Source organism: Curcuma longa, chromosome 11, assembly GCF_044706935.1.
Source record: "Curcuma longa cultivar G26 ecotype Majalengka, Jawa Barat chromosome 11, ITB_CL_G26_1.1, whole genome shotgun sequence".
In the NCBI taxonomy this organism is placed as follows: domain Eukaryota; kingdom Viridiplantae; phylum Streptophyta; class Magnoliopsida; order Zingiberales; family Zingiberaceae; genus Curcuma; species Curcuma longa.
Genome location: NC_133871.1, coordinates 9902291 through 9916456, shown reverse-complemented (window position 1 = coordinate 9916456; position 14166 = coordinate 9902291). Strand labels below are relative to the sequence as shown.

The 14166-nt window shown below is 44.5% G+C and overlaps 3 protein-coding genes across 4 annotated transcripts; all 3 read left to right on the top strand.

The window, feature by feature from the left end:
- Positions 1-212: 212 nt before the first annotated feature.
- On the top strand, positions 213-1469 carry LOC141840038 (chlorophyllase-2). The gene has a single exon (XM_074727919.1). The coding sequence runs from the start codon at positions 280-282 to the stop codon at positions 1216-1218; it is 939 nt and encodes a 312-aa protein (XP_074584020.1). The 5' UTR covers positions 213-279; the 3' UTR covers positions 1219-1469.
- A 2431-nt stretch (positions 1470-3900) lies between these two features.
- On the top strand, positions 3901-5440 carry LOC141841132 (protein ECERIFERUM 26-like). The gene has a single exon (XM_074729257.1). It carries the CDS (start codon positions 3925-3927, stop codon positions 5281-5283), a length of 1359 nt encoding a protein of 452 aa, XP_074585358.1. The 5' UTR covers positions 3901-3924; the 3' UTR covers positions 5284-5440.
- Positions 5441-9060: 3620 nt separating this feature from the next.
- Positions 9061-13912, top strand: LOC141839742 (protein TIFY 4B-like). Of its 2 annotated transcripts, none has more exons than XM_074727560.1 (9): positions 9061-9311; positions 9387-9550; positions 9621-9802; positions 10133-10220; positions 10291-10468; positions 10555-10620; positions 12352-12412; positions 12508-12725; positions 13413-13912. In XM_074727560.1, the coding sequence occupies exons 1-9, from the start codon at positions 9191-9193 to the stop codon at positions 13427-13429; spliced, it is 1095 nt and encodes a 364-aa protein (XP_074583661.1). In that variant the 5' UTR covers positions 9061-9190; the 3' UTR covers positions 13430-13912. The 2 variants fall into 2 exon arrangements, with proteins under 2 accessions (XP_074583661.1, XP_074583660.1); XM_074727559.1 differs by having other exon boundaries at positions 10288-10468.
- Positions 13913-14166: the final 254 nt, after the last annotated feature.

Below are 14166 nucleotides of genomic sequence, written 5' to 3'. Positions count from 1 at the left end.
AATTTCACAAGCACCCTTGAGTACATCCGCGGCGGCTCCTCCTACGTTGTATCGGTATTATCGGATGCAGTAAGGTTTTTCTTCTCGTCCGCATCCGCTCAGTTGATATCAGTATTAACGGGTGCATCGACCCTTTTTCCCTCATCCGCACCCGCAATTGACGGCATCCTCTTCCTCTCGAACAAGAAATATCTTTCGCCTTTTCAACGGAAGATAAGAAAACAGAGGCTTTCCAGGGAACACCGCCACTGCTCTGCTCTGCTTCAGCTTTTGTTCGCCATGTCCGACGTGAACGCCGCCGCCAGGGTATTCGAGCATGGAGATCACACGGCGAAGCTCATCAACGAAGACTCATCGGCGCCGTCGCACTCGCCCTCCCCTCCGCCGAAGCCTCTCCTCATCGCAGCCCCTATCGAGGAAGGTGACTATCCCATGCTCCTCTTCCTCCACGGCTACCTCCTATGCAACTCCTTCTACTCTCAGCTCCTCCTCCACGTCGCTTCCCACGGGTTCATCGTCGTCGCCCCGCAGTTATACTCGGTGGCAGGGCCGGACTCCGCCGACGAGATCCGCGCTGCGGCGGCCACGGTGGACTGGTTGATCCCGGGTCTCACTCAGGTTCTTCCCAAGCACGTCCGACCGAACCCCACCAAGCTGGCCGTCGCCGGCCACAGCCGCGGCGGCAAGGTCGCATTCGCCCTTGCCCTCGGCCACGCGAAGACCAGCCTCCACCTCTCGGCGCTCATCGGCGTCGACCCCGTCGACGGCATGGACAGGGGCAAGCAGACTCACCCGCCCATCCTCACCTACGCCCCCCGGTCCTTCGACCTCAAGGGCACGCCAGTGATGGTGATCGGGTCAGGACTCGGAGGGCTGAGGAAGAACCCCCTGTTTCCGCCCTGCGCGCCGGAGGGGGTGAGCCACGGCGACTTCTTCGCCGAGTGCTGCCCGCCGGCGTACCACTTAGTGGCGAGGGAGTACGGGCACCTGGACGTGCTCGATGACGAGACCAAGGGGGTGAGGGGGAAGGCTACCTACTGCCTGTGCAAGAACGGGAGGGAGAGGAAGCCGATGAGGGAGTTCGCCGCCGGCGCGATGGTGGCGTTCATGAAGGCTTACTTGGAAGAGGAGAGCCGGTGGCTGAGGGGGATCCGCGAGGAGCCAGGCGCTGTACCGGTGGAGCTCTCTGTCGTCACATATTTGGAATCCGCGGATTAGAGCAGTAACAAAGGTTTAATTCGAGAGAAAATAATAAAGGGCTCAGTTGCAAATTACCCAATATGTATGTTACATTGTTATTATTATTCTCGCTCTCGACACATACTTGCGTTGGTTATTGATTATGACAAAATAGAATTACTGAAGTGAGACATTGCTCTCCTCCTCCTATTGTGATCAATTGTAATTTCTCGATTTATCTTTTCATATATGATAGTGTAAGTTCACTGAGATGGCGGATTTAAAGAATTGTTACTACTGCTCTTGGTTTATTAATTCATGTCTTTTTTTTTACCATTTTTTACTCAACAGCCTCTAATTTTTCTAAATTAACTTGATGTGATCCATTGGTGAATTATTTAAATTTATCTGAAGTTGTGGGACTTGTTTCTATCGAAATAGGAGATCAGAATCAAATCCTAAAGATATCAAAGCAGAGCATGGACTGCTGCACTTCACAAACAGGTCAGCCATGTTCTTTGTGGGTCCTCTACTCTGCCAGTCGAGAGACTAGAGACCCTGTTCGCAATGCCTGACACAGAATCTCTTTTTGCTACAGCAATCTGAAAAGTGGTGGGTCGATCTTCTGATGATCAAGCCTCAGGTCATCTTAGTGAGGGTGAAGTTGGCCTTGAGCATTGCAAATGCAATAGAGATCAGGATTTGCATTCAGAGCAAGGAATGGATTTTCCATCAGTGCTGAAGTTTCAAGTTGAAGGAATGGAATGAAGAACACATGCAAACTTTTATTCCACATGGCAAAAGAGCAAATCCAATCCAAGAATCACCAAACAAACAAAAGAACGGATTGTTTTTGTTAATTGCAGCGTAAAGAACTCCTGAAGCAGAGAAGGTCAGCAAAAACGAATTCATCCACTCTTGAATTACAATTATATGCACAGATCGAACAGAAGAATAGATGAGTTCACGGCATGAAGAGCTTGTTGCCGCACTCGCATCTCCAGGCTTCCGGGTAGTATTCTTCCGGCACGATCCGACCGGCCTGTTGAATCACCACCTGCACCGGGTAGCAGGGGAAGCACCGCCCGCACCGGGCTCGGCACGACGGGGGGAGCGATCCGACGAGTCGCCGCCGAGTCAAGAGCACGGCTTGCGCTGATCGCTTCGGCCTCGTCGTCTCTTCCGTGGCCTGAGCCATCGCAGCGAATCCACTCCCTGCAGCGGAGCAAACCGATCAGTCGCAGCGGCGAGAGGTGGATAAAAATGGGCCTTTTCAGACGCTGAGCTCCTCCAATAACAAAGAAGAAAGAAGGCCTTTTGAGCATGAATCTCGAGCCTTACCGAGAGCTGCGGCGAACAAGAGGAACGCGAAGGCAGCGGAGAGGCAGAGACCAGCAGCCATGGCCGAGCTAAGGCTCAGCTCCTAAAACTTCAGTGCCAGCAAGCTTCTTTGCTGTGAAAAGTGAACTAGTTTTATACCCGTACAACAATGGCGTGTGGGTCAAGTCTTTGTAAAAATTCTTCAAAGAAAAAAAAAACTTTCATGTAAAAAAAACTATATCGATCTTCACCAGATGTTCTCCAAGCTTGATCGATCCATGAGTAAAATTCAGCACCATTGCCAATATGGTTGACGACGCAGGACAGGAGTTGTCAAATTGAAGAAGAAAAGACTAGTCTTCTCTCGCTGCCTTAACTTCCCGATTGACCAAACCATCCACGCTTTTTCAAACACCCACAAATGCATCATCATCGTCTCGCTGCAGCTGTTGCTGAGAGACTGGCAGTGCCCAGTGACCACTTGAGGAAGACGACGAGGACAAGTGCACCTGGAATTGCGTGGAAAAGGTTGGGTTCGTGCGAGCGTACACAGCTCTTTCACCACTCCATTTATGGTGTCGTAGGCAGCCCTGCAGCCTCGCCATGTGACCCTCCCTGACTCCGTGGATGCAGAGGCGCAAGATCAGAGATAATGAAGGAGCCCTCGCATCCAATGTGATTGAATAAATGCCAATTTACTATTTACTGAACTCGCTTATTTCACTTTTACTTAATATTTAAATCATATATTACACTTTTTATATTTTTATCAACTCATTAATAATTAAAATTAATTGACGACGGTCTATTATTCAGAATTTAAAATTTTAAATATGATCAAAATTAAAAGAGTCCTAAAAATATATTTAAATTATCAAAATTTTAAAATTATCAAGATTTAATAATGAATTTATCTCAAATTTATTCAAGGTTATATAAAATTTTATAAATTCTCAATAGAGGCTCTTAGAAGTGTTTGGAAGTTTATTTATCAATTCAATTCGACACAAATAAAAAATCATTATATTTTTAAAACTCTCTCAAATAGAATCATATTTTTAAATTTTAATTCTACCTCATATTTAATCCCTTCTAAGTTTTTTTAAAATATATATATATTTAAAAAGAGAGAAAAATAAATACTTTAAAAATATTTATAAAATGTAATTATAGAGAGGAAAAAGTATTTTAGAAAAGAGGTATATGGTAATTTGGATATGAGTAAAAATGAGGTTGGGTCTTCCTCTATTAATGGCGTCTTAATGCCACGAATTGATTATGTTATGTACCTACCCAACTACCACCATACTCCTCCCCATAATTCCTCAAATTATCAATGTCCTATGTCCTTCCTATATATGCATCATCGTCCCATCACCACCCACAAATCCATCTCCGCTCAGATCCTAAGCGACGATTAGCAGCATGACGGCCGGCCGCGAGAGGAGGGTGACCCTGTGCGCCAAGACGACGGCGGTGTCGGCGATCCCAGTGCGGCCGGGGAAGACGCACCCTCTCTCGGCCCTCGACCACGCCATGGCCCGCCACTTCCTCCGCCTCGTCTTCTACTTCCGCGCCGCTCCCACCCTCACCAAGTCCCGCCTCATGAACTCCCTCTCCGAGGTCCTCTCCTACTACCCCGCCGTCACTGGACGCCTTCACCGCGAGCCTGTGGAGGACGCCGCCGGCGGCGGCAGCGAGTGGAGGTGGGTGGTGAAGTGCAACGACGCGGGCCTGCGCTTGGTGGAAGCCCGCGCGCACACCACGCTGGACGAGTGGCTCGCGTCGGCTACTGACGGGGAGGAGATGGATCTGGCCCATTCTGAGCCCATGGGCCACGATACTTCCATTTGGTCGCCGTACTGCGTCCAGTTGACGGAGTTCGACGACGGCGCAGTCGCAATCGGGCTCAGCTCCGCCCACATCAATGCCGACCTCACCTCCGCCATCCTCATCGTCCGCGCTTGGTCCGACGCCCATCGCCGCGCCTGCATCGTCTTCCCGCCCTTCCTTCACGCCCCCGCCCTCGACCCCCGCCCCAACCCTAACCCTAACTCTGCCCTCTTCTCCTCCAAATCTGCCGCAGCTGCCGCCTCGACGGAGCCGGCGGCCACCACGAAGATGTCCTCCGCCACATTTGTTTTCTCGGACGCCTCCGTCAAGTCCCTCCTCAGCGACGCTGGGGACGCCTCCCCTTTCGACGCCCTCGCTGCTCTGTTCTGGACCCGCATCGCGGCGCCGGAGCTCGGCGCCGCGGATCTCACGCTTGGGATCGACATGCGCAAGCGGATGCACGCGCCGCTGCCGTACGCGTTCTACGGCAACGCGTTCCACTTCTACCGCGTCCGTGGCGTCGACCTAGGCGCCGGCCTGTCGCGCGTGGCGGCGGAAATACGGCGCGTGGGGGAGGGCGTCCGGGAGGAGGATTTCTGGGAGGCGGTGGAGTGGCTGCACGAGAGGCGGCCAGGCCGGCGGGAGGCGGAGCCGGCGTTCCAGGTGTACGGGCCTGAGCTGACGTGCGTGGAGGTCGACCGCGACGCGTTCGCATACGGGACGCCCTTCGAGGACAACGACGGCTGCCGGCCGGCGCACGTGACGTGCAGGGTGGACGGGACGGAGGGGGCGGGTCTGGTGCTGGTGATGCCAGCAGCGGCCGAGGGGGCGGCGAGGCAGGTGGTGGTGACGCTCCCTGATGACGTGGTGGCTAAAGTTTGCCGGGACGCCGCCATCGCAAAGTACGAACCCACCGTGTTGTTTGCCCCCGCCGGCGTGAAGAAGGGTTAGCCGGCGCCGATCTAACGCCGTCATATTCATCGGAGGCTTTCTATATATCTACTCTCTGTCTTTGTGTCTCGCCTTTATGCTTCTTATGGATATTTATTTGCCTTTCATGAGTTATTAATGCAACTATTATGCCTCCAATTATCAAATTAATTATAATTTCTTTACATGCAAAAAATCATTTTTTAAATATAATTTTGGTGTGATTTTCATTGACAAATAGCGATTTCCAGACGCGAGCACCCGACAAATTGTAACGAACGTACAGCCTCACAATTAAGGTGGCCTGGTGCGGACGCGGCCCACGTTGCCGCATAGAGGACTGGCTGGTGGGCCGTCGGCTGCAACTCCAATTGAGCCGTCGATCATCACAAATTGGCCGGGTTAAATACTTGAACCGGGTTTGATTTGTGAAAGATTTAAATCGACTAAGGATTAGGTGGTCAAGTTACTTAGACTCAGAGAAGAGAAGAGAACTCGATAGCACTCCGAGGCACTCTAATGATTAGTCTTGATAATGCATTGTGCACCTAATACAATATTCAACGGTTTTCACGGATGTAAGTAGTCTTGATAGTTGACTCGACAAAGTATTATTTGTGTTTTTGTATTAAAAGTTGTGGCTTTGTGATCAATAATTGATTATGATAAGTTCCTATCTTCTTTAATGAGCTTGTGCCCTTTGTCGGTTGAATCGTCAAAATGTGCTCGTGTCGAGTTCATTTTCAATGTTACTTTTCAGTCCTTGTAGTCTCTTGCTCGTTCCCTTCATGAAAAAGAGTTGATAAATAAGAGTGTTATTGTTATGTCCTAATCATTAAGTGATACATTGATAGAAAATTTTAGACAAGAAGAAACACACAATTAAATTAAATTAAATTGAATGAATTGTGCACTATAAATAAATAGATAATTTGTCATTATCTAATGAAAACAGCTACAAGTTTGGTCACCTAAAAAAAGCCTTGGAGCTTGGATTTATTCCATTGCGTTAGGTAATAGTACTACATTTTTAAGTTTAGGAAATTTTTATTTAATCCCTAATAATTTATTTTTTAAAAAATAACACTAAAATTATAACACTCTTGCAAAAGCCCTAATGTTTTAGGGATGGAACAAGGGGAGATTGAGAAGGGAACTATGAATTTACTCTTTTTTTTTGCATTATCATTGTGTTATTAGTTCGACATCTACGTCATCATCCATCCTTATCGTCATTAGTATGCGTCATTGCTACCCTTATCGTTCGTTGATGTCTAACCTCTGTATCGTCATTGTCTTCCCTGTCATCGTCTAACCTTCTCTAGCTCTTTCAAATTGCATTGTTTGGCAAAGAGTGTATAGCTAAATTAACAAAACTTTAATAGGCAAAGATCCAAAGGCATCCCTTATTATTAGAATTTTGTATCAAAAGGGCATCTGACCCTACATACAATTACTTAATTATCATTCACTATATTATTGTTATTATTATAGATCTCTTTCCTATATTTTTATTTAAATATTAAACCGTACACATTGTAAGCATATAGGAAATCATAGTTGTTACAAGTGTAAATATTTGGTAAGTTTTGAATAGTCATAATTTTTATCTTAGATTGAATCACATCAGGTATATTATATCAAATCGAAATTTATTAGGATGTAATCCATAAAAGCTCAATGTTAATCAAAAACATCATTTAAAAGCTTAGAATTTTAATCTTTTTTATTTAAAATTATTTTTCATATTATAGTAGTTATGATTTCATAACTGTTACTTATAATTATAGCAATTATAACTGCTACAATTATAAACTATAATTATTATAATTGTATCAGTAAACATTCTTTGATAAAAAAGATCAAAATAAGACTCCCTGCCACTTAAAAAAATGACCTTCTTGATTTTTGTCCAAACTTAAAAGAGTGTTTTAAAATTTTAAAGGCAATTTTAAAAAAGAAATGAGATAGTTTTATGGTAAAATTTAAATATTTGACTTTGATTTTGATTTTGAGTTAGCTAGCGCTTCTGTGTTGGTCCCCGCAGACAAGCATTGATGCGAGCTCCCATGCTTGTGCGTCTCTATCTGCCACCTGTCATCTTCCTCTCCCGACTCGACTGCCCTGGCCTCCACTCCACATCCATCTCCCGCTCGCTCGTTGCCTATGCGCGACAGTCGCCATGTGCACGCAAACCTCCCTATCCCTCACATTATGGCAAACCGACAAGGCGAAACGTGTTACCAGAGGATGACCCAAATGAGGTTAACAAATGAAACCCAACTCACCTAAACTAACCCCTCAATTAACTAATTAGTCGACTCGAATGTAGAAATATTCTATTTATCTGAATTAATTTCTCAGTTAAACTCGAATTAACTAAATTTTTTAATTTTAAGTCTGATTACAATCATTTTAATAATTGTGTGTCGCATAAGTTGTGTTTCTATTTGAGTGTCGTATTAGAGTTTATCTGTACCTGCTGAGATGACTGTTTCTTTGGATACACTAACCTTTGAATTTGCTCCACTATGTCTTCTTCTATCTTTTGCCTTACATAAATTCTTTTCTTCTTTGCTAATTTTTAGTGGACCATTAAATCATTGAGCAAACAAATTTTAATTATGTCAAGTCATGTTCCAGAAGCTGCTTCTATAGCACTTTAATATTTTTTTAATAATTTTTTTAATCTCTAATGAATCTTTAAATCATTCAGTGAATGTTATCTTAGCCCTGCCAAATCCATTATCAACATTCGACTACAAATCACTTATGCTTGGTATTTCATGATTATACTACTAAATTTTTACAGAACTTAGGCACCATTGCATCAATAAATACTAAAAAATATTTAAAATTGAAAATTTATAAATTAAACTCAAATTTAATCCGGAATTTCATAAATACAGACGAGTGGTATACATGAAAAGCCGAGAGTGAATTTAAAATAACAGCAAAGTTGAAGGGCTTCAATGATTATTGCTTGGACCACTTGAAGAGAGAAGAGAGCGAATGGGGCCCAGTAGACGGGTGGTGGTTCCACTGCTACGCGATTGACGCAGTGTTACATAAAGCACCGGCATGTACATTGTAGCGGGCGCGACGGACAATGTTAACAGTGATACGAGTCAGAGAGAGGGGGGGGCACTGTGTCGGCGCAGAGCGAGGAGTGATCCGTGGCGTAGGCGATTGGTCTCGCGGCTCGCACTTTATGCAGCAGCCCGTACGATGGATACCCGATACTGGCTTTGGGCAAACAGCCATTAATTATGGGGAATCACTGCTCCGCATCATGCCACGGCTTGCGCAACAGTCAATGCGTCTGCGGCCTTTGATTTTTCAATATTTTTTAAACATTTCTTTGGAGTAATATAGAATATCAAAAAAAATAAATGAAAATTATTTATTAATTTTTTTAAAAAACAATGAATTTACTCTAAATAGCGTAATTTTAGGTTGAATATTCCAAGTTTAAAATGTTAAAAAAAAAAGATTGTAGGGACCTTCCAAAGCACGAATTAATAAATACTAATAATTCAGGGTTTTATTGAAGCATCGATTTTATCGGTGTGGGGGCGGAGTGGCATTTGGGTAAAATGCGAAGAGAAGAAGGGGCGCAAGTGGGAATTCGAGGGTAGGCATGAATTAGTGGGAGCGGTGAAGTGACGTGGCACGATGGGGTAGCAGCGGCACCGGGATAAAAATATAATAATAATAATAATAATAAAAACTAAAGACCCAACGAAGAGGAGACGCCGCGGCCGAACCCCATCCATCATCCTCCCCCTTCCTCATCCTTCCCCACTCGTGCGTGTCTTCTTCCGCCCTCTTCTCTTCCTTCTTGTCGTTTACTACTTCCGGTGTCGGAGTCCATCGTGGTCGGCACCCTCGCCGGCTGCCGGAGAGGCCGGATCGCGGACGCGGAGCCATGAGCGCGGCGGATAACGCCACGCAGCGGGAGCTGTTGGAGAAGCCGCTCGCCGAACTCACAGAGGAGGACATCGCGCAGCTCACCCGCGAGGATTGTCGCCGCTTCCTCAAGGCCAATGGTTTGTTCACTCTAGCCCCTCTCTTGGTTGCTGCTTTTTTTAAGGGGTGGGTCGTGAGGGGAATGGGTGGTCTAGGGATGCGGCGGCCGTCGTGGAACAAATCGCAGGTGATCCAGCAGGCTATCTCACTCAAGGCGCTCCGCGAGGGGCGGCCGGGCTGCGATGATTGTCCCGCCGGCGGCGAAATACGCCGGAAGTGTGTCCCTGCTTGTAGTCAGCAGCCGCGGGCGTCTCCCGAGGTGGAATACCGTTTTCTCCTCTTTTGCTAGCCATTAGGCGGGAGCTTCTCTTTATGCTTCGTTGTTCCAGGATTCTTTCATGCCTAGGGAAGCCAGAAGGTTGCTGTCCCCGCCGAAGGAGCTTTCCCCATACCGGAGAAGAGACCCGATCCCGCTGCTGCAATACTCTGCCGGATCTCCGACTTCTCGGATCCCGATCGCGATGGGAGACCACGCGGATACCCTGCCGGAGAACCGGCTCCTCTCTGCCAGGTTCGTTTCCCAAACCCCTCTCCGATAACCTTTACCTATCGCTACGGTGCGCCGTGCAGCGGTCGGTCCCCAACTATTCCTTTCGTCGCCCTACAAAGCTACCCTCGTGCCATCCGACGGATGAGATCGTTCTTCCCCGTACGAACTCACCTCCTAGTGGAGTGAAAGAGTTCGTCAGTGCGCGTACGTTCCACGGGTGGACCAGCGAGTGATCTGTGGACCAAAAATGCATAGTCGGAGAGGGTAGCATTCCGATTGGCTGAGAGGGAGCGGCCTGATCCAGTACTGTCATTAACGCTGACGCTGTTGGTTCTATTGTTCCGTTGTCAGGACGACGGCGGAGTTGCCGGTGGCGACGCAGATGAGTATATTCTACGACGGGATGGCCAACGCCTACGATGGCGTGACCTGTGATCGGGTAAGTTGAACTTTGTTTCTCAGCTCCTTTCTGTCGCCTATAAAACGCTACTCCTGTGCTGACACAGCAGCGGCCCTCGGCTGCGCAGACCAAGATCGTCTTGGACCTGGCGGCCAGCACGACCTGCTTCGACGACGTACCGAGGCCAGTGCCAGCTCAACCTCCGGGGTACAGCCGCCTGCTCGGCTTCCCCACGCCCAGCGTGGCTCCCCGGCTCTCCGGGCCTCTCTCCTTCCTTACGGCGAACGGTATGGCGGCAACCAGCTTCTCCCGGAGATTATTTGGCCAAAACCCATCCTTCTGATCTTAATCGGGCGGCTGTGATCGCGCGCAGGCAGGGCGGGCCACCACGCGGCGGACGGCGGGGAAGACGGTAGAACACCGCGGGAAACAGAGCCTGGTAAGCGAGCGGAGCAGTTTTAGCGGGTAAATTTACGTTTTTTTTAATTGTTTTTTGGTTGCTGTCGATTGCCATCGCTGATTGAGAGAGAAATTATGGGCCCTCTCGAGTGGTACCATTCCGTGAGACGCTGCCTTAGGTGGGGCCTCCCTGCCGGGGTAGTTGGTTTTGGTCAGTCCAAAATTTAATGTCGCTGTGGCATATAATTCGCTTAATGCAAAAGATGGGAAGGACAACGATGGTAGCAAAAAAGAAATATAAACCAAATTAAAAAAGGAGGGTGGGTAACATATGGTAATGGGTGATTTATTTCTCTGCTGTTCGTGGAGAATCAGATTTCATTGATTGTGATATCCATACTCTCTTTTTTTCCTAGGAAATATAATCTTGTATTCTTGTGTGCTTGTGCTTGATTAAACTTCACATTGCCTTCAAGGGTGTCAGATCATGGTGTCACTTGATGTAGTATCATATTATATGTTATAAAATATATCGTGGCATGATATTAAATAATAAAAAATAAAATTAATTTTGTAACTTTATTTTGAATTAAATTCTTTATGAAACTTAGTTTATATGAAACAAAAAGTTACTAAAATTCTTTAATAATTTACTTTCATAAGCAACTCAATATTTGTCAACCATTTAATTACTTTCCTATTTCTCTCTCTTAATTGTGTGTTAGGTTAAAATTTAGTCTTTGATATTAATGGTTTTTTAAGGGCATCCTGTGACAGAAATAACAAAATAATTAGCAATATTACTAAAGATTCGTTGTTGCTATTGTTCTTGTGATTTAAAAATCCAGTTTTTAAAATCTTGCCATGGTTATCACACCAAAATGAGTTTGATTTGGCTTTTGGTAGTTAGAGATTCCAAAACTGCAGTTCCGATTTTGACATATATGGTGTTAGCTGGATATATCTTTGATCTTTGGTCACCAAACAAATGCATTCTACAGTGTTCAACTACCATGTTCTCTGGCCCATCTGTTGATCACAACGTCCATTGAAAATGGGATATCCTCTAGTTTTTTTTAAAATGTTTGTTACTCTTCAGTATGTCTCCCTTACCTTAACAAGAACGTTAGCAACTTACCATCTTACCAGATTTAGTAATGGTAGGTTGCATAAGTTTATCATTTACTCGTTACATGAAAAGAAAGGAATGCTCGAGTATTTGTTAAACAATCACATCTGTCTATCCTTTGAACAGAAAAAAATCAGTTTTATAAGGGGTGGGGGAATGAGTACGACTTTAGTTCAGGCTCTAAAGTTAATTGTACTGTGCATCTGTCTTTGCATGTCTTTGTTAAAGAAATTAGTAGCGCTCAGATCAAGTGTCATTTTGAAATCTCTTGTTCTGTGAAGCATGTATGTAAAAACTGTTTCTTGTTTGTCACAAACTTTCACCCTCTGTTTACCAGGTAATTTTATTTGCAAACTTCTTTGCTTCTCTAGTCATAAAATTTCCTCTGAATGTTCTAAGATGGTGAAAATTTGAAACTGGTTTAAGAATATTCTTCAAAATGCATTAGGCTATTTAAAGTGAAAAGAGGCAGCTTCTAGGGTGCTCCTTACGTTGTATTAACAGTCTAGTCTTCGCACACGGTGGAAAAATGTGATCTTGATTACATGGGCAAATTGTGGTTGTCCAGGATTTCAATATGTTTTTTTAATAGCTTCACGTAGCCAACATGAATATTACTGTCTTTCTTTTATTTAATTACAGCAGATGGTGGCACAACCAGAAAAGCCTCATTGCAGAGATACTTGGAGAAAAGAAAAGATAGGTATTATGTTCTGCCACTAGAAAGACAGATTCACTTCACAATAATACCATTTTTTGTGATAAGGAACAGTTCTTCAAACCTCCTATTTTGTGAAGGTTTAAGGGTAAGAAAGTTCTTGGAGGACCAATTTATTCATGTTCAGAAAAGATGTACTTCAATGAGAACTTTAGATGCCCAAACCCGATTGATTTTATCGACCTGAATATGACAAGCCTCTCACCAATAACCCAGCATCAAGCACCGCACTCTCCAGCTAGCTGCCCAGAAAACCAAGGTCGAACAGACAGATTTCTCATCGATCTCAATGTCGATGGTGAGTGAGAATTTGCATGGTTATGTTTGTACATTCACATGGACAACACTGATTAATATTAGATTATGATTTTGCACATTCATTAGATTGAAAAAAAGTTCTTGAAGAACCTTCTAGTTAAAGTTTTATTGGGTATAGATCATTCCATGATATCATGTCATACTGATTGTGTTTTATTTGGTTAGAGAGTATCTTTTATGTTGAGATAAAGGCAAGAATATGCTTCCCATGATTTCACATATTGTGTGAGAGGTTGATGGTAGACACCTTGAAAGAAGAAATGAAGAAAAGTCATAGCCAATCTAAATTTTGAGAGAATTTAGGCACCATTATATGACCTTTTCATATTATTAAACTTTAGTGACTCAGTAGTTCAAGTATATTAGGATGATGAGATTTGGTTACTTGTTTGCTTGTAGGGACTTCAGGCTATACTTGGGACATTTAGACTATCCATCCTCTGTCTGTCTACTTGGTCCTGAATTATATATGTTTGTCAATTTTCGGTCTTTCAAATCTAGTAGATTCTCTTTAATCTCAACCTCAGTTACAGCTCAGTATTGGTTCGCCGTTGGTATTGGTTATAAGAATATTAACCTGTTAGCATTTTTAGGGTTAGGTAACATAATTTTACTATGCTACTTCCTACTGCAAATCTGATAGTTGATTTTATCACAATTTTGTCAGGCGATGAGAATTGCTGAAGCTGTAGCATATTGCATGGCGTCCGAGACACCGTCTGTAATTTTGCTTTCAGGATCGAAGCAGGGAAAACTGCACACACAAGTTGCAGAGGTTCCCATTCGACAGTTTTGAGGAATTAGTATATGCTAACCTATCTGCTTTATTCCTGCTTTGGATTTCACATATCCAACGGATTTAGATTGATGTATCTGTGAAATCATGGTTGTTTCCTATGCCAATGCCTGGTCAGGTGAAGCTGAGTTAAATCGAACAGTCAGTCTGAAGGTTGCTGCTAACCCAACACTTACTATTATTGTGTAGTTATCTTCCTACCAGCTCATGGCAGCAGCATGTTCCCATTAGAGTTTTCCATTGTTCTCCATCGCGATGACCAAGTGAACTCTGAAAATGTGGGTGTTGTGTTTATGGCTGACATTGTTTGAGCTCATGTTTCTTTGCATGAGATGCTTACGGAAGTAGTTATTTTGAATGCATCGCACATTCACAATATGAGTTGTTTGCTGTGCTGGTAATTTTTTTTTCTCGATGTCTGTTGATAAAATTACTGTGAAGGGAGCTTCATGAAGAATCATCGCATCGAGGCACTTGAAATTACATAAGGCACGTCGGGCAATCGCAGAGTTTTCGTGTGTACGTCAAATAAATTTTTGATTATTTTCTTTTTGTTATTTTTTATACTGTTTCTTGGAGACTTGGAGGCGAACTATGGTGTTAGGATTAAAAGTACCATCACAAC